We start from the raw sequence: 18430 nt of genomic DNA, 5'->3' as shown, positions 1-18430 counted from the left end.
CTCAGTCCCCCCACCTGAAATGTAGAAACCACAATTTGCTGATTAAATATTTTTTGATCATACAGGTTTTAGCAAATTCATTTGCATCGCCCCAAGTTTGCTTGTGACACACAAACACAAATAGTTTGAAGCAAAAAAAACCAAAAGTTTTGTATTTTTTACACTGAATTGCCACACTGTATCTGTTGTGTATTTTATGCCTGTTTGGATTTACTGTTTGGTTGTTTATTTAAAATATTTCTATGCCGCCTTCAACAAAAAGCCACCCAAGTAGTTTACAGAATTATAAAATAGGGTCTCTTAACTTTTTTTCAGGGCCTGGGGGCACATTTGAAAATCTGAGAAACTGGGGGCACCACAAAATACCTATTATTTCACACACAGAAAAAAATGAATGATGCTGAGAAACTCTCCCTGCCTGCCTCCCTCCCTCCCTCCACCCCAAAATATCAGAAGGCCCACCTGGAAACAAACAACACACAGGCAAAAATCGACATTCATCTAAAAAAGAAAAGAAAATACTTGCAAATCATACCCAGAAAGACAATAAAAAAGCAGAACAAAATAAGTAAATAAACCATATTGGAAAATTCCCTTGATACTCCCTATCCCCCTCGCCTCGCAACAAACTCTCCTTTCGGATTTTAATGGCGAAGAACCAGAAGTGCTCTATCTAGGCAACGGGATGCATTACTCCCTAACTTTTTTGTCTCTGTGGCCCGTCTAGCGGCCTCCAAGGCGGAAGAGTTTCATTTGCCTGTCAGAGTGGTGCAAAACAATGGCCTGATCTTCATCCCGCCCCTCTATTTCCGGTTCAGACGTCACTGGTGCCGTCTTTCTTCGAACCTGCCTTCCCTCACGCATACGCCCGAACTCCGCGGCCCATTTCACTCTTCCGCCCTTCCTCCTCAGCTCGGAGGCCTATCGCGAGTGGAGGGCGGGGCGAAGCTTCAGCCAGTCAAAAGCCAAAAGCAGCGGCGAGAGGGCGGGCGAGCGCCGTGAAGGAACTTCCGCTTCTCCGTACAACGACTTCAGGAAGAAGGAGGAAGCCACCGCGGCAAGAGCTGGCGAGGTAGCGGAGCGGCCGTCGTGGTAGATTCGAGTCCGGCCGAGCTGCGAATCCGGGAAACGTATCCCCCTCCCCCTCCCCGCTCTCAACGGTTTTTTTCCTCTCATAAACGTCGACATGACGTACCCAGGGTTCGGAGCGGTGAGTAGAAAGGGCGTGATTGGAGGGAAGGCCTGTCTGTCGGTCCGTCCGTCCGTCCCTCCCCCACCCGCCTGCCCGCCCGCTCGTGCCCGGCCGGGCCCTTTTATCTGGCGTTGCGGCTGCCAGTCTCTCCTTGCTCGTCCTCCCGGCTGGGGTCAGAGCTGAGGGAGCCCGGCCGGCCCTTCAAGCTCCAGGCTCTTCTTGTTAAGGCCTTCCCGAAATAGGTCTCCTTCCGCCGAGCGCCCCCCCCCCCGTAGTTGGCGGAGGAGCCATTAATATGTGCAGTGCAAGAGGCGAGGAAGGGGGAAGGGAAGGAGGACACTGTTCTCTTACAGCGGGAGGAAATGGAAGGCGTGCCTGACTCTGACACATCAAGCGAGCTAAAGGGTTGCCATTTTAAAAAAGAAAAGAGGAGGGGGAGGGGAAACACCTCTCCCTTTCTTTCTCTTCATAACTGGCCCAGCCTCTGCCTTGTGGATGACGTACCATTTGTCACCCTATTAAATTTGAATGCTTAATTCGTGGTTGTGGAGCCACCACTTAAAGGCATAGCAAGCAGGGCCAGGGCTATATATGTGAAAATTTTTGAGTGTTTAGGCCGTGCTTCTAGAAACTGGGTGATCTGTTAGAGCAGCACTGGTGTTTTTAGGCCCCTTAGTTAAAAGCACTGAAAATGTACTTGCCGTAGGTGTACACCACAGCGAGTGGTGCCTGGGGAAATCATTTCAGCTGTCGCAGTCATTGCTGATTCTAAGCTTCTATCTAATGTGGGACACTGTGCCCGATGGGGGGGTTGCAGGGAAGGATAATTTATCTTTTGTCACTGCTCTGCATCCCAGGTAAATAGGGTTATGACTGCAGCCTGAATTGATTTTTAAAATGTCAGGCAAGTTAAAGGATGTAAGACTGGATGAATAGCAACCCATCCGATTTTGCTTTAAGAGAATTTTTGGTTTCTCTGCCTTTTGACTAAAATCAGGTGAAACGTCCTTTTTATATAAAAATTTGTTTGTTTTTTCAAATTAAAGTTTTCCAATCACATATCCAACATACATCATAAAAACAAGATTTCAAAAAATCTCCTGGACTTCTCTCCTCCCCTCTGATCTGCAGGGAAGATCAGGTGAAATCTCAAGCACCTGTTTGCTACCCCATTAATATATATGTGTGTGTGTGGCTAAAAGTCTGCCCTTAAACTTTAACTCAAATGGAGTCAAAATAATTGTTTTATTGCATCCAAGTGAATTTGGTATATATAAATTTCTAAGTAGAACTGTTTTTTTCTACTAAAAAAACTTGCAGGCCAGCCTTGTGGTTGGGAGTAGTCAAATACTTGCCAGGTCTGTTTGGAAATGGTATACAAGAACTTTTTCGATGGCATTCAGAAAAAAAAAGCTTACCTTTCCCCCCTAAGAGTGTTTTCCTGGCATGTAATGTTAAACCTGCTACTTCCCCCAACCCCTAGAATAAGGGAAGCTTTGATGATAGTAGTCTGCTTCCTGGCTTCCTGCACAAATAAAAATACTGTAGTCAATTTATAGTGGTACTAGAGTTCCTTCCCTTGCAGGAAGGTAGTTGAAACAAAATATTAAGCACTGGTGTGCTTTGGACTACTTTGTATTTGTAAGTAGCCATATTTTTCCTCACTTGGCTAGGTACAGTGTACTTAGTTGACGTAGCTTGCATCACCACTGCAAAAGTAGCTGAACTAGCTAACTTTTTCTTTGCTGGTGCAATTTTGCAAACACTATTGGGGGAACTCAGATTTCCAGCACTACTTTCTGGTACTCCTTTTTCTGGTTTGCTTCTTATGATGTTACTTTGTTGAACTGCCCTTTCTGTACTTCCAGAGTACCATGCCTCCTGTGCCACACATACCCTTACAGTAGTGAATCCCAAATTAGTGGTCAAGAAAACTATCTGTTTCTATAAGTGTAAATGTTAACTTAGTAAGATGTAGTTCTATTAGAATTGTAGTGCACACACACTCCCTGAGTTTGTGAGGCATTTCAATTCAGTGAAAATAGAGTAATCTGTTATAGACAATACATGTTTGTGATGAGCTGGTAAATATAGTGAAATATGTATGTTCTTCTTTTCCTCTCTCTTCCACCCCACAAAAGTATGGAGCTTACCGTGGGCAGGTGCCAATGCAAATGGCAATGGGTCAGCCCGTTCCTGGAGGAGTGCAGAGTGTGGCCCATGGTGGATCTCCTGGCTATTCTGTGTATTCTGGTGCCTATGCTGCAGCCGCTGCTGCTGATCCCTTGTGGACATTTTTCAGTGCTATTGCTGGACAGGTACGTTAGTTCAAGTTACTGTCTTAAAGTTTTGAAAAAGGGCTCTTGGTTTTGATTGTAGTGTAAGGCATAGACTAGTCCTCAGGAATTTGTTTGCTAACATGTTAACAGTAACGTGTGTATAGATCTGTCAGTGATTTGCACCTTGAAAACATTGTAAATTGAAGATGGGCATTAGTTCTATTTCTTTTTATTTCTTTTTTAGGGGATTGTGATATTGTTGAAAACTGGCCAGGCTCCTTAGTCACGTTCTTTTTCCACCTGGTCAGTCAACTACATGTGTAAATTTGGCTCTTATAGATTTAGATATTACATTTTCTTGTATTATCTCAAAAACATGATATCATCTCAAAAACTGTCTTGTTTGCAACTTTAATACATACTGCCTAGTCTTTGAAACAAAAGGTTCCCTTGTAAGAATGTGGGGACTCTTAAATTTGATACTTTAGTTCCGTGGCTGCAAATCACTGAGCAGATAATTTTATTTCCAGGATTATATGTCATAAGGATGGGGAGGCTGTTGTAACTGCCTTCGTGCTCCCTTTTCAATGCTGAGAGGATTGTATAGAATTTTGTATAGCTATTAATGAAGTAATAATTAAGTGAGCACTTTTAAATTTTGAGTCTGAATCAGGCTTCTGGGTTGGAAGAGTCATATACATTGTATGTGGCTTGGCATTTTATAGAGGAGCACCAGTGTAATCTGGGCAAAAGGACTGGTTAAAAAAAAAGGTTATAGTAAAGATTCACGAAAGGGCATATGCATGGCCCCACAGGTCATTGGTCTCTAGAGCGTTTTGGGACTTGTGATGCCAATATGCATTCTCTCAAGAGTGTGGATCTGCAAAGGCAATATTCATGAAAACTCCAGTTCCAGGTGAGTATCTCCTTTAGATTTTTCTCCCCTTGGCATTTTAATTTCTACAGTCTTTACCGAGCAAGGTTTCAAGTTGTTACATGTTACATCCTACATGTTAGCATTTCAGTAAGACATTTTATGGAAGGCACAACTTTCATATGTGGTTGTCTTCTTCATACCAGGGGTAGCATTTCAGATTTTGGTGGCTGGTGTGGTTAAGCCAGATCCCAAAGGCTCACTCTTCACATTGTAATTGATGGTTGCAAAGAGCCAGCATATTAAAACAACTGTATTTTAATGATCAACAAGGACCTTTGCTGGAATAATAATAATAAAGCAAGCAACATTGCACAAGCAGACTTCTGCTCTCCTTTCTTTCCGCCCCCTTCCATCCCCAAAAATATGGTCCAGAAAGTCCTCCGACCCTATGGATAAGATTTTGGGGACAACGTGAGGGGCTGAGGGAGATAGGACAAGAAGGTAAACTCCTGTTGTATGACTTCAGGCCCTTCTCATTCATGCATGGACACCACTAGAGATAACCTAGTGTTATTCATATCACACATGACTTTTTAAAGTAAAGGCATTGATGCCTTTGGTGTGCATAGATCCATTTGATTATATATAGTGCTCCTTTTGTAAGACCAGTGAGTTAACAGAGAAATGTTTCTGAGAATAATCACATGTCATCTGATGTAGCAACTGCCTTCTCTAGATGGCACTCCTAGTCCACAAAAGTGGTCTTGGGTGGGAGTAACTGATCACTGCATGTAATGAATGTGTAATGAATATTTTGGTACTATTTTAGTATTTTTTAATCTCTCTCTAAAACAACCCAGTAGTTCTTTAACTTAAAAAAGGCTCAACTGTATAGCATGAAAGGGAAGCACTTTTTAATGGAGATATTGGGAGACCACACTTAGGCATGGTTTCACACCACATTAAATTATAGTTAAGATATTATGCACACTGTTGAAGTTGCAGACACTGTGCTCCTCACTGACTGCTACTGGGTGCTGACTAGAAAACAAGGCATGGTCTGATTTGTCATGTTAGCCAAACATAAGCTCATGGTTTGCAAGCAAACAGTAGCCTGAATTTGGACAACATGGCAAACCATTCCGTGGTTTGCTTGTTGGCAGAAGAAGGGAAGGAGTGAAACACTTGTGATTCCAGCAGCGTGCAGCAGCATGCTGCTTATTCACAGCAGATTATATTTTATTTTAATAATTGCTTAATGCGAGATGTGAACTAGGTCAGAAGGTAGAACCTTATTATGGTAGTTGCTGGGAAAACAAACGCTTCTGGCCACATTCATGCTCTTTTACCTCTCTGGTCATTGGGACAAGCTGATAGATGAGGGGATTTTAAGGTAGTTGTTAGAACTCTGATACTTATTTAAATGAGCATGTGTGAATTTTGAGTATGCTTTTCTGAAGCCAGTCTAAGCAGTGGAAAGTTGATAGAGGATTGTTCCTGAAGTGGACTGTAGGAGGAGAGAGAGCAGGATGAGCCTTTTGGAAACTAGGGCTTTCTTTTCTTCTAGCAGAGAAAGAGAAAATTTCCAGAGTACCCCTTTGTGTTCCTAGATTGGGGAATGCAGCAATGTGTTCTGGGGTAGCACTAGTAAGTGATGAGATAGGTGGTCTTCCTTTGTGCACAGGGAAAGTGGCTCCTTGCCACTTCAGGTTGTAAGGCAGATCTTACTGAAACCAGAAGAGGAGAAAGGAAGGTAATTAGCAAAATCTGGTATTTGCCTCCTATTTTTATTCTTTTGGAGAACAAGAAACACTGTTAAGTTCAAAGCAGAACTAGTGTTCTTCACTCTGGCAGCTACTGCATTGAAACTCTAGGCCTGGGATCCCTAACTAGCCTCCTTGAGCCCAGGAGTACATTTGGAAGTCTAAAACTTGTGACACTCTGAACTCCTCAAAATGAGCTTAGCAAGGTCATTGGTGTCACATTGAGGTCCCAGCTCTAGACACTGTGTGGGTGAGTTGTTGAATGATTTCACCAGAAATACTGTATGAGGAAATGGCTTAAGGTAAGCCATGACTATGAAGTCTAGAAAAGTGGCCAATATATAAAATAGCTTTCAGTTTTTTTAATTAAGTAGAATAATTTTAATGTAACTATTTCCAGCCCTTCTATAAAGTTTTCTAAACAATACTGAAGTCTTGTGGGTGCATCACTGGATTCAGGCCCCCCGTTTACATTTGAAGTAGTTAAGGCAGCAAGGTCTTGATTAATGGCAGGTTGGATAGGGGTTCATTGTACTGAGAGTTGGTGAGTCCATAGAAATCTAGAAAAGTCTTTGAAGAAAGGAGGTTTTTTTAATGGCTTGCCCAATAGTGCAACTGTGTTCTAGTCATAAGGAACAGCCTATAAATATGAAAAAGAATACTGAAGATATTGGGAAACTCTTGTAACTGTAGGAACTCCAGGTATATATTGGAGCAGCTGCGGGGAACCTTTGGCCTTACAGATGTTGTTGAAATACGACTCCCATCATCCCTGGGCATTGACCACGCTTGCTGGGGCTGGTGAGAGTTGTAGTTCAGCACACACCTGTATTAGACTAGCACATAATTAAATGTAGGTTCCAGGTAAAAATACAGGTTGGATGTTATGTGGTGTGCCACATTTTGGTTTCAAGTGTAGTTCCTCTTTTGGAAATAAGAACATTATGAAGCACTGCCACCTCTTCATTGCTCAAAGCTTTACAGAAGTGGTTTTCAAACTTTGTATCTTCAGGAAACCCTTTCCACTTTGACTTACCTGGTGAAGCACACCGTGGGTACCTTTCTGTGGAGCAAAGGAATTCAGAGCATGTTCTGTAATACACAGAATTTGTCTTAAGTAGGATCCAGGCTTTTTGGCTCTACAGAAACTGACCTTGCATCCTGAACACCCTTACCAGAGGAGTAAGGTCCATTGAATGCAGTGGAAATTGCTTTGGAGTAGAATGCTTAAGATTGCTCTGCGAGTGCTCCAGAATGTACTGAGCACAGCCCTGCAGCTGTGAGAGATCAGGAAAGGTATTGGCAAGCCGTCTTTCTGGGAAGTTTTTCACCATAACTGTTTTTGTTGAAGAACCCTTGATAGGCTTCTGAGGAACTCAAGGGTTCTCCAATACACAGTTTGAAAACTACTATTTTAGATTAATTGTATGTAAACGGAGTAACATATATGAAAGGGGGGATTATGTTCCTTGATTTTGTCCAAGTAGGACCTTAATTGATGACTTCCATATTTTTTTCTTAATTCTCAAGTGTAATATTTTAGTAAATTTAGTTTTTTATAGGAGGAATAAACATTCACTCCTGAAGTACCAGTCAAATAAGCACAGTCTGTCATCTGCCATGTAGCAGGACCAGTGGGGTGATGGAAGCGTGGGCCTTGACACTCAAAAGAACTGATCAGGTAGAAACTTGCAGTAACATGGGTATTACTTTTGGAGGGGAGGGTAAAAGCAGGCCAGTGAAGTCATTTCTGAGTGTTGTTACATTGTGGATAGTCAGTGAGACTCAGAAATGTATTTACCATCAAATTCCAACAATCCTTTCCTGTGAGCTTACCCAATGAAAATTATTTTGTATTTGTGGGTAAATGGCATAAGTACCTTCACACTATGGCATAGTCATGTTGGACAATTATCTCTAGGATGTGACTGCATAAAAACAGGATTTTTTTCCCTTTGCAAGGAAACTCAGCAACTTTGAGCTTTGAGCTGATCTTAAAAAATGGAGCTTTCCCCCTTTGCAAAAAAGATGCACAACTCTGAGCTGACCCCCCCCCCAAATGGGGCTTTTCCCATTTGCAAAAAAAGCTGCATAATTTTGAGCTGATCCTTAAAAAAGTGGAGCTTTCCCCCCTTTGCAAAAGAAGCTTCCTCAAATATTTAATGGGGGGGGGGCAAAGGCACATAGGCCTCTAGGAGTTGGCTGCTATGCCTAGGAGAATTCAAGAAAGCAAAATATTTTTTTTCTTGTTTTCCTCCTCTATAAACTGGGTGCGTCCTATGGTCAGGTGCATCCTATGGAGCGAAAAAAATACGGTATCTCATATATTGGTTTCACCTTTTAAATTGTGTTACTGAAATAAATGCACTTTTCGATGATATTCTAATTTTCCGAGTTCCACCTGTAAATCCACAGTTGACTAGAGATGTTTGACCTCTTTAGTGTTTAAATGTGGCTAAATAACACAAGTTCATATTCTTTCTCATGAAACCTATGATCAGCATATAATAGTTTCTTAGACCTAGCCAGGAGGAAGATCATCCCTTTCAGGTTAGAACAAGAGATACATTTACACATGCTTCTGGGAAACTTGTAAAAAGCCCAGTCACTTTAGGATAATAGGGTTTGCATGGGGTGCAAATGAAGTAGTGGGTTTTGAATTTACTTCCCCCTTTATATTTTCATTGGAGAAGCTCACACACTAAGCTTTTCATTTTTATTTATTGCTATAAAAATCATCCCAGGGGAGGGGATGATATACAGTAATTTACAGTAATATTTACATTGATTGCATGTTAGGAGACAAGATTCTTTGTGTCGTGTTAGGTGTGACATCTTAGTAGGATAATGTATTGATGTACCATGGATGTTGAAATGCTTCATGTCATTGTAAGCAAATCTTCTGTGTGATGAGCTTTAGTTGATTAAACAAGTAGCTCACTGGCATTAGTACAGAGCTTCAGAACTGTTCAAAGAGCTACTTTATGGTCTTTCATTTCATTTTCTGGGTTTTTTATGTATACTATTCTTGCGTGTAGATATCTTCTTAACTTAAGGTAACTTTTTGATCCTTTTTTGTACGCAGCTGGATTTGAGCTGACCTGGGAAACAACAATGAAATATAGGTATAGGGTATTCCTGCAGGGAAGTAGATAATGGTGGGGAAAAGCCATTTTGTGTTGGTTTTAAAATAATCCGCCTTGTGATTTACAAGACTGAACGTGAAACTCTTTTAAAAAAGCATTCAACACTTGTGGGGGGGAAATCAAGCAAAAAAAAAACTTCATATGGAAAAGCTGCTATTGCGAGATGTCACTGCAGGACATGAGGAAGTTCTGCTTCATTTTTAAATTTTTTTAGGAAATGTTAGTTATATAATTAGTTTGGCAAATTTCTAGATGAGGAATTTTCATGAAGTATTCTAATTCTCTTAATTGAGGTAGAACAGTTGGCTAACAAATAAAATTCACACATTTTGTATTACTAGATAGGTTGGTATACTTGAACCACAAATTTGTTATGCATTCATTTTACAGGATGGTGAAGTGGATGCTGAGGAGCTACAGAGATGTCTAACCCAGTCTGGAATCAGTGGAACTTACTCTCGTAAGACTTCGTTGCTTCTGAACACCTTCAATTCAATCTCCAAGAAGTATTTATTGCATTCTTCTATCTGTCTTGGCCAGTGCTGCACTGGCTGGGGCTGATGGGAGATGTAGTGCAAAACATTAAGTTTGTTATTAGATTTATATTCCACCTTTCTCCAAGGTGCTCAAGGTGGTGCAATGTAGGTTAGGCTGAGAGACTGTGAGCAGCCCAAAGTCTCCCAGCAAGATTTACAGCTGAGTGGAGATTTTAATTCTCGTCTCCCAGGTTCAAATCAGGGAAGATTGTTGTTCATTTCCCTCTTGACCTGCTTAAGTCCTGCTTGCCCCTCTGTATCTGTAGCCACATGACTTGCTTGGGCAGTTATGCCTTGAGTGATAAATATTGCGTTTAATGTTCCTGCAACATGTGTAATGCAGCAAACAATGAGTGTGGCAGATGGCTTAAAAAATGTAAGGAATGATTTCTATCCAAACTATAGCATGTGATGATCGGCGTTTCCATATCCAGTGGACCTGGATATACATGAAGGTGTGACTGTGTATCCTAAGAGCTCAGAAGGCAAATGTTCCTTTTGCTCTGCCTCCTGTTGTTGATGTTTTCAACTATTGGCATAGCTTATTTGATCATTCAGACAGCTTGGAATACTTATTCCTGCTTGTGGATACTTCTGATAGCGAACAAAAGAAGTTATTCAAAATTCCAAGAATTGTTCGCTCACTTTCTGCTTATCAAGGAAGCATATTCATTGCTGAATTCTTTCAGTTGCTAATTTGAACTCAATTCATAGCATGCTTTGCATGCTACTTGAATTGTTTTTATCAAGGAATAGTTTTTTTCTTTTACTCTTCTGATGTAAATTTTATAGTATCCACCATTCTCATGCTAATTCACACAGGTTGTATAAAACCTTTAAAACAGGAAAATTATTTATTCTGAATACATTTTCATTATGTCTCTCTTTTTAAATATAAATTAGCCATTGTTTTGCTAGCCATTACCTGTACATGAATTGCTGGTCTTTATAAACTTCATTATGTTGCTAGTTGTGATAGTCTGAACAATAGTTATTAGAGCTGAAATCAATATATGCCATCTAGAATTAATGCATCTTTCACTTGTAATTTCAGCATTCAGCTTGGAGACGTGCAGAATTATGATATCAATGTTGGATGTATCCTTGGAAAAAGTATTTAAGTATAACTGTAAACTTCATTTCATATGAAACCAGCTGGACCCAGGTTCAATATACAACAGGACCAAGGTTTAGGGATGCAGGGTTCTGAATATGTGCAGGAACATAATTGTTTTGAAAGATGAAAAGACTTAGTTTATCCAAGAAACTAAGATTGATGAGGTTGTAGGGCCAGCTAAGCATTCAAAAACATGCTTTAGAATCTTCACTCCATATTTTGTGTTAACAGAAACTGGATACATCAGCACAGCTAATTCTGGACACTGATTCTCGGGGTTAAGCTACAGCTGCTGGCTTTGTGCAGTGGGAACTGTAGTTTAAACTACAGGCTCAGTTTGTTAGCCAGCATGTGCTAGTTACTGGGATATTCCCAACTCAAATGTGACCAGCAGCAACAAAGTAGTGAGTATTGAATGGTATTTATGTATCAAGTGACAGGAAATAACTTAAAGTAATGTGTGTGGTTTTATAAACAAACAAACAAACAAAAAAGCCTGTAATATTAGAGATAAGTTTGGAAAGCATACTAGACTTGAAATAAACTGAATTTCATACCACCTAGGTTGGCAGTGCTTGATGTTGTGCTGCCTTGGAACACACTAATATTTTAAGGATTTTCCTTCTTGACCCTTTACATCCTGTAGATCAGGGTGTAAATAAACAAAAAACGAGAAATAATTTCACTTGCTCAGATAACTTGAACATAGAACAGCAGCTTAAAATGTTCTAAGCAAACTCCTGAATAAGAAGTTGGAAGATATGTGTTCAAATCAAAAAAATCTAATACAGGTTTATGTATTTCTGTTCACCAACTTTCTTCAAGATGGTCTGTTTTCTTAACTATTACATTAGAGAGAGAATACTGGGAAAATGGGATACAATGAATTTAAGGAACTCTGGGGCGCGCTCAGTGCTTGGAAACAAAATTTCATGATGATAGATCAAGACCGAAGTGGAACTGTGGAACTTCATGAATTGACTCAAGTCATTGTAGCTATGGGTATGATACATTGTCTAGACATGTGTTTTCAAGTAACTAATTCTTTCCCTGTAAAAGTAGAATGGGTCGCTAGGAAGAGTACTTAAAAATGATACATTCAGGACAGTATACAGTATTAACACCTCATTTTAGTGATTGGCTCTAGATAAATCTTGGTTATAGCTTGCTCAGTCTATGGGTAGAAGAGCAAGCCTTTAAATGAACTCTGAGCAGAGTATTGAAGGATGTATGTGAACAGGAGTCTGCCATTTGAAAGGATAAAGTTGAATCATGTATTGCTGCTCTCTTCTCAGAGCATCTTCATATAAAACAACCATTGGTCTGAATTGTCCGGGATTTTGAAAATCTTCGTTGATACAAAAATAATGCAGGATTGAATTGCTCAGGCATACATGACAGAAGGCGATAATTCCAGTGTGAGCACAGTAGAAAAAGCTGCTGGCTTTCCTTTTAGGGAAAAGGGAGATTGATTGGAAGGACATCTTTGAAGTCCTATTAGTTTCTAGTAATCCATTTGGATCAATGTGCCTGAGAACTTGGGGTTTGGGACCAGCATTACAGCTGTAGATGTGATTCTGGAAGCCCGTGTCTATGCAAAATGGGGTAGGTGGTGGTCTAGAATCAGCCAGGTGCTTATTCCTTCTCTTACTTGCCCATTGCTTCCTCTACAGCCCCCTTCTCACAGTTTGGGCTCTAAATCCATATTCCAGGGAAAGCATTTTGGGAGAAAGGTTAAGCAATTCTCTTTCACTTGCCCACCTCTGCTCCTGACATCCATATCAAGGTCCCTAATGAATGTGTGAGACAGTCCTTAGAGCAATGGATCCACCTTCCTTCCCTTAGTCTGGGAAGGAAGGAATATATATCATAGTATTCTATAATTTCCCCACTGTACCTAGAAGGGAAAGATGCAGCCCCCTCACTCAACATCTGCATTATTCTTGGAGTGCATGTATTGTGTTCCCCTCTTGAGTTTTAGTTCAAAGAGGGTTGTGAATGCTAGGAGATGTTTATAAGTATTAAGATAACAAAAACACCTTTTGCTCTGAAGTTGATCTTACAAACATGTTTTTCTCCTTGACCTTGTCTAGGTTATAGGCTAAGCCCACAGACATTAATTTCTATTGTAAAACGTTACAGCAAGAATGGCAGAATCTTTTTTGATGACTATGTGGCTTGCTGCGTGAAGCTTCGGGCTTTGACGGGTAAGGTATTTTATAGTTATTTTTGTAACAATTCTGTATCTGATGCCAGTTGATGACTATTTTTGTTACATTTGTAACTACTGTATGTGATTTTTTTCTATGTTGTCAGCTACCTTGAGCACGGTTTGAACTGTGGAAAGGTGGCATACAAATAAAATGATGCATGTCTGTAAGTAATGCAGCATTAGAATCTGAAGTGAGATTAAGGGGTGAAATCCCATGATGTGCAAGTGGGCTTCTACTCACTTCCCCTTTCTCTTTCTCCTACACACCCCAAAATCTGCTCTGTAGGGTTGCCAATCCTCCAGAGCAGATTTTGAGGGTGTGCAAGCAAGAGGAGAGGAAGGTGAAGTCCCAATATGCAAGCAGAAGTCTGTTCGCTCTTTCATAGGCAGTATCTGATGCAACCCAAGGACTCTGTGCACTCTTACTTTTTTCAGCCGAAAAATCAGGTCATTGTGAAATACAAAATGCAGTAAATGTGACTCAGCAGCTGGGTCTGGGAGCATGATATTCAGGTAGCTGCAAAGCATGGCATAAACTTGAAACATCTGGGGGCAAATTTTGTGCCTTGTATAATCCCGTGACTTGCTTAGGACTGAACATTACTGACAGAATTGTCTGATTTCTTTGTCAGTTAGTGGAATTTATTGTAACTCAATTGAAAAGGTTGCTTTTGGAGGATGTAATATGTTTGGTTGAATATTTTTGCCCAGTTGCAGTCAGTGAGACTTGAGCACACTGGCTAATCATTTGAGCATGCAAACAAGTTTCAGATTGTGCATCAGAATGTTTACAATACAAATGTTACTTTCTTTTAACAGATTTCTTTAGGAGAAGAGACAGCATGCAACAGGGCATTGTGAATCTTGTATACGATGATGTAAGTAACATAATTAATAACTGGTTGTTCAAATTATAACTTTCATTATGTACCTGCAATATTTTCAGGTATTTTTCCCTAGAGAAAGAATACTCTCAAAGTGGTGATTGTTCTTGGGAAATAATCTCAGAATAGTGTTGAATTTCTTTCAGAATATCATCTGCGGTGTCCTGTGCATTAAACAAGTTTTTGGACTGTGTTTTTCTCCCAACACCCTTAGTTCAGTTGAACTGTCATGCTTGAAATCTTGATTAGCCAGTTTGGTTATACTGTACTCCAGGATGTTCAGCCTTTGGAAACTATTTGTATGAATGCTAATAGTACAGTAGGAGTTCCAATAAATTTTGCATTGGGAAAATCTGCAAAACAGAATGCATTTCTAATGCATCTTAAATAGTAACTGCAAATGTTGTTATGGGCCTTACTGGATCATATAATTGTAGAGTTGGAAGGGATCACGAGGGTCATCTAGTCCAACCAATACAGGAATCTTTCACATAGCCTGGGGCTTGAATCCACAACCCTAGGATTAAGAATCTCGTGCTCTACTGACTGAGCAGATCATCTCTATTTTCTAAGCAGAGAGATGAATGAGTCTCTTGGCCATGCATGTTGCTTTATTGCTCCTTTTTGTGAGTGAAATATTCTGTAAACTGTTTAAATATTCCAAAACTTATTTTGTCTGAACCAGGAAACTCTGAGTAACTTCTTTGGAATAAGTCAGGATATGAAGGCATGGTTCATAGGAAATTAGTTGAAGAGTTCCTGTTTTATTCCTGCTGTGAAGCAGTATGGTCATCTGAACCAGCCCACTCTGTTAGAGTAGTCTTGACTAATGTGTTGACACATTGTATTCAAAACACTGGTCCTTTGTGCATTAAATACTGTTTCTCAGATTTGGGATATGTATGGCATGTCCTTCAGCTGGGAAAACATAAGTGTTTGGGGCAGGTAACTCATTCACAGTTGTTCTTTAATAATTTTTCTGGACTATTACTACTATCATGAAATGCAGTTGGAAGAATAAATCAAATAGATTTCCTTGAACTGCATATTCAGTTTTCTCAATTTCCATCTCAACAGTAGCAGAACTCGCTGTAATTGCCAAACCCTACCACTATGTGTAGCTTTGAGCCTGCAAATATACAAGGAACAGACTGCCAAGGCATCTAAAACTAAGCAGATGCATGTCTATGCTTTATCAGTTTTAGGGCAGATGATTTTCATTACCAATTTTTGCCTCTCTTGTTGCATTAGTACTCTTTGTTCAAGTAATGAGGAGCCACATTGGGTGTTACTAAATACTGAAAGTACTGTGTAGGATGGTGATAATCTGTGTGCTTTGTGGTTTGGTGGTTTTTGCTGTTGCTGGCACACAGTTAAAAACTTGATTCTGTTTTGATAATAAAGTATATCTAACTTCAGTTATGATTCATTGGTCAATAATTTTATTTGCCTGGCACATTTTTACCTTTTTATATTTGCTTGAATCTACTGTTGCACTGCTTATAAGCAGTAAACTCATTTTTTTCACACAAGGGCTTTTGAGGCCACTGTTCATGAAAGTAGGAAAACAGTTTGTTTCTGAACCTCTCTACAACCCCCTGCGCTGATTGCCAACAATACCAACCCTCCTGTGCAGATTTTCAGGAGGCACAATGGACTTATAGGGTGAATCTTCTTCCTCTTCCCTTCCTTCAACAAAAACATTTTGTGAGCAGAATTCTGCTCTGATCTTGACAATTGGCCCCAATAGCTTTTACTTCTAGAGCTGTGTACAGTATAGTGAACAAATCCCAAACTGCACTATGCTCATTCTTTGTCTAGTTAAAAAATCCCTTTCTTTAAATTGGCAGTTAATACTACAATTGCTTTTGTTTTTCAGTTCTTGCAGTGCACCATGGCTATCTGAGTGCCAATTGTGGAAGAAAATTCCATGTATAATTTCAACTACTTTGAGAAAACTAACTGAAAATGCTGTGAAAATGAAGCTGCCATTGATTTTTCCACATTTCTGCCTGCTAATGCATCATTTCTGTATAAATATATTTGACTTTTAGTGTGTAGTTTGACAATAAACAAATGTTCACATTTTACAGTAATTCTTAGAAGTGTGCCATTCTTTATGCATATGGATGGTAGACTTTTTATATTTTGGGATTATGCTCTCAGGATTGATAAGAGGAAACAATCACATTTCATGTAATGGTTATAAACAGGGTTTAGTTTATCTTAAGGTGCACTCCCCCAATACCTGCTGGCTTAAATGGCAATAAAGATTAGCTGTAATTGGCATTCTAGTGTTCTACAACCTCAGTTGTTTCATGTGCTGCACGCCTATGAAATAATAAATGCCTGGAATAAAAAAATTAGTATTTGTCACAAGTACAAACTTAAAACATATTTCTTCTTCGGGATGTTCAGTAGATTTATTTGACTGTAGACTAGTATAACATGTTCATAGTGAAGATTATATTTAATGGTAGTTGAAAACTTTTTGTTTAACTATTTTTATCCTCTTGAAGATGTAATCCTCAGAAGAATTCATGTGCCTCTCTAGAGCACCCATTTTTTCCTTTAAATGTTCTCTCATAGATGTGTGAAAGAAAAAGTCCTAATTGACCCTTTCTTGTTCTCACCTAAAATTCCCATATTATTTGAACAAACTTGTGAACAAATGCCTGAGCAGATTGATTACAGAAGCCATAGATGTGTGCATCATGTACAGTGCATGGTAGTTACTACCAGAAACAAGAACAACGTTGACTACCTGGGAAGCTGTTGGTATGAAGTAGCCCCTTGCATGGTTGTGATAATTTCAGCCAGGCCAGCTTATTGGTGCCATTTTCTTTTTCTAGTAGCTACTATTCTGCAAGTTTAATGTGTAAATGGATGCATACTGGTCTTTTTTCTTTTACTATTCAACCCAAATCTTGCATCTGTTCATTATTTGTGAGTATAGTGAAACTTCAAGTTAGGATAGCAACGCTTTCCAGGCTTTGATCAATGGGCTTGATAACGTTTGGGGTCTACAAGATATGTTGAGATGAATCTGCAGCCCAGCCTTATGAGCCGCTATGCAGGTGCTGCTGCCCTAGGTAGTGGGAGGGAGACAAGGTTAGGATAGGGCAGTTGCAGCAGCAGGCGTCAACAGATGTACAACAATATATTGTTTCCTCTGTGCTACAAAGAGCACCAAGCAAGCTCTGATGAGGGCAGAATTGGACAGCCCTCTATATTGTTAGCCCCACTGGAAACAGCCAGAGGTCTATTCAGTGGTGCAGCCTTGTTGACATTTCTTGACATATTTGATGGCATGATGAAAGCTGCATGTTCTGACCAATTTGCTCAGCCAAGGATACATTTCTTAGCTGCCAAGGCACAAATCCAGGTTCATTCCACTGCTAAACATTTTAAGGGTCAATTTGCCTATTGTGATTTTAAAAAAATTCTTGTGCTGAGAAAGATTGTTTTTAGAATGGAATCAGTAATGTATGGATTTAACACTTCAGTTGTTTGTGTCTTGCAGCATCTACCCATAGAATCACACTAGTATAATGGACTCTTTTCTAAAAGGATCTTGCATTATCATCCAGTCCCTGTAACTCGTATTGGCAGTTTAAAATCAAAGTTCTGAAATCATTGACACTCTTCGTATGCATATTTTGCTGTTCACAATTGTTGAGTAATAGTTGTAGATTATTTGCAATCTGCTACGTAGCGATTTTCGTACATTCTGAAATAACTGGATACTGTTCTAACTGTACAAATGTAGTAACTATTTTCAGTGCCATTCCAGGCAATTGTTTGGAAATAAACTTGGAACTCGCTTTATATTCTTTCATACCAAGACGGTGTAAATCTGAGATGATACAGTTCTTGAGCACTACAGTAATGTTGCAGGATATGCTAGATCTTTTTTATTTATTTATTTATTTATTTATTTATTAAACTTTGATTTTGTTGAAAGCATTAGCACAGCATGGTAGGTGACAGTTGTAGGTGGGAGAAGATAACTTTGTGATGATTCTTAACTTTGAAGTGTGCGAGACCAGCTATACAATTCCGAAGAAAAAGTTGTAGTACAACTCCTTTAAATCTCTCTTGCTACATACACAGGTGGAGTTCATGCATGTTTCCAGTCTTTCAAAAATGATTTTTTGGTAGAAGGGTAGCATTATACTAGGAATATCCCAACTCCCACCAACCCCAGTCAGTATGGGCAGTGATCATGAAAACGTATTAAATAACAGCTGACAGGATACAGATTCCACATTCCTATGTTTTACACTTCTCACTGCTATTTTTCTCTGTACACAAAATTTTCTACTTCCTCGATCATGCAAATATGTGAGGCTGCCTTAATGATTAAGAGGAATCTATCAGATTACATACACTGCATATTGCCAGTTCTATTAGGGATGACTTGG

The 18430-nt window shown here is 39.6% G+C and overlaps 1 protein-coding gene across 1 annotated transcript; it reads left to right on the top strand.

Moving 5' to 3' along the window:
• Positions 1-1033: 1033 nt before the first annotated feature.
• On the top strand, positions 1034-17834 carry GCA (grancalcin). The gene is made up of 8 exons (XM_035132622.3): positions 1034-1210; positions 3334-3510; positions 9648-9717; positions 10848-10891; positions 11765-11912; positions 13004-13117; positions 13942-14000; positions 15886-17834. The coding sequence occupies exons 1-8, from the start codon at positions 1187-1189 to the stop codon at positions 15910-15912; spliced, it is 663 nt and encodes a 220-aa protein (XP_034988513.1). The 5' UTR covers positions 1034-1186; the 3' UTR covers positions 15913-17834.
• The last annotated feature ends 596 nt before the right edge of the window (positions 17835-18430 follow it).

Source organism: Zootoca vivipara, chromosome 1 (genome assembly GCF_965207765.1).
Source record: "Zootoca vivipara chromosome 1, rZooViv2.hap1.1, whole genome shotgun sequence".
NCBI lineage: Eukaryota > Metazoa > Chordata > Lepidosauria > Squamata > Lacertidae > Zootoca > Zootoca vivipara.
This window is presented reverse-complemented; position numbering and strand designations above follow the sequence as displayed.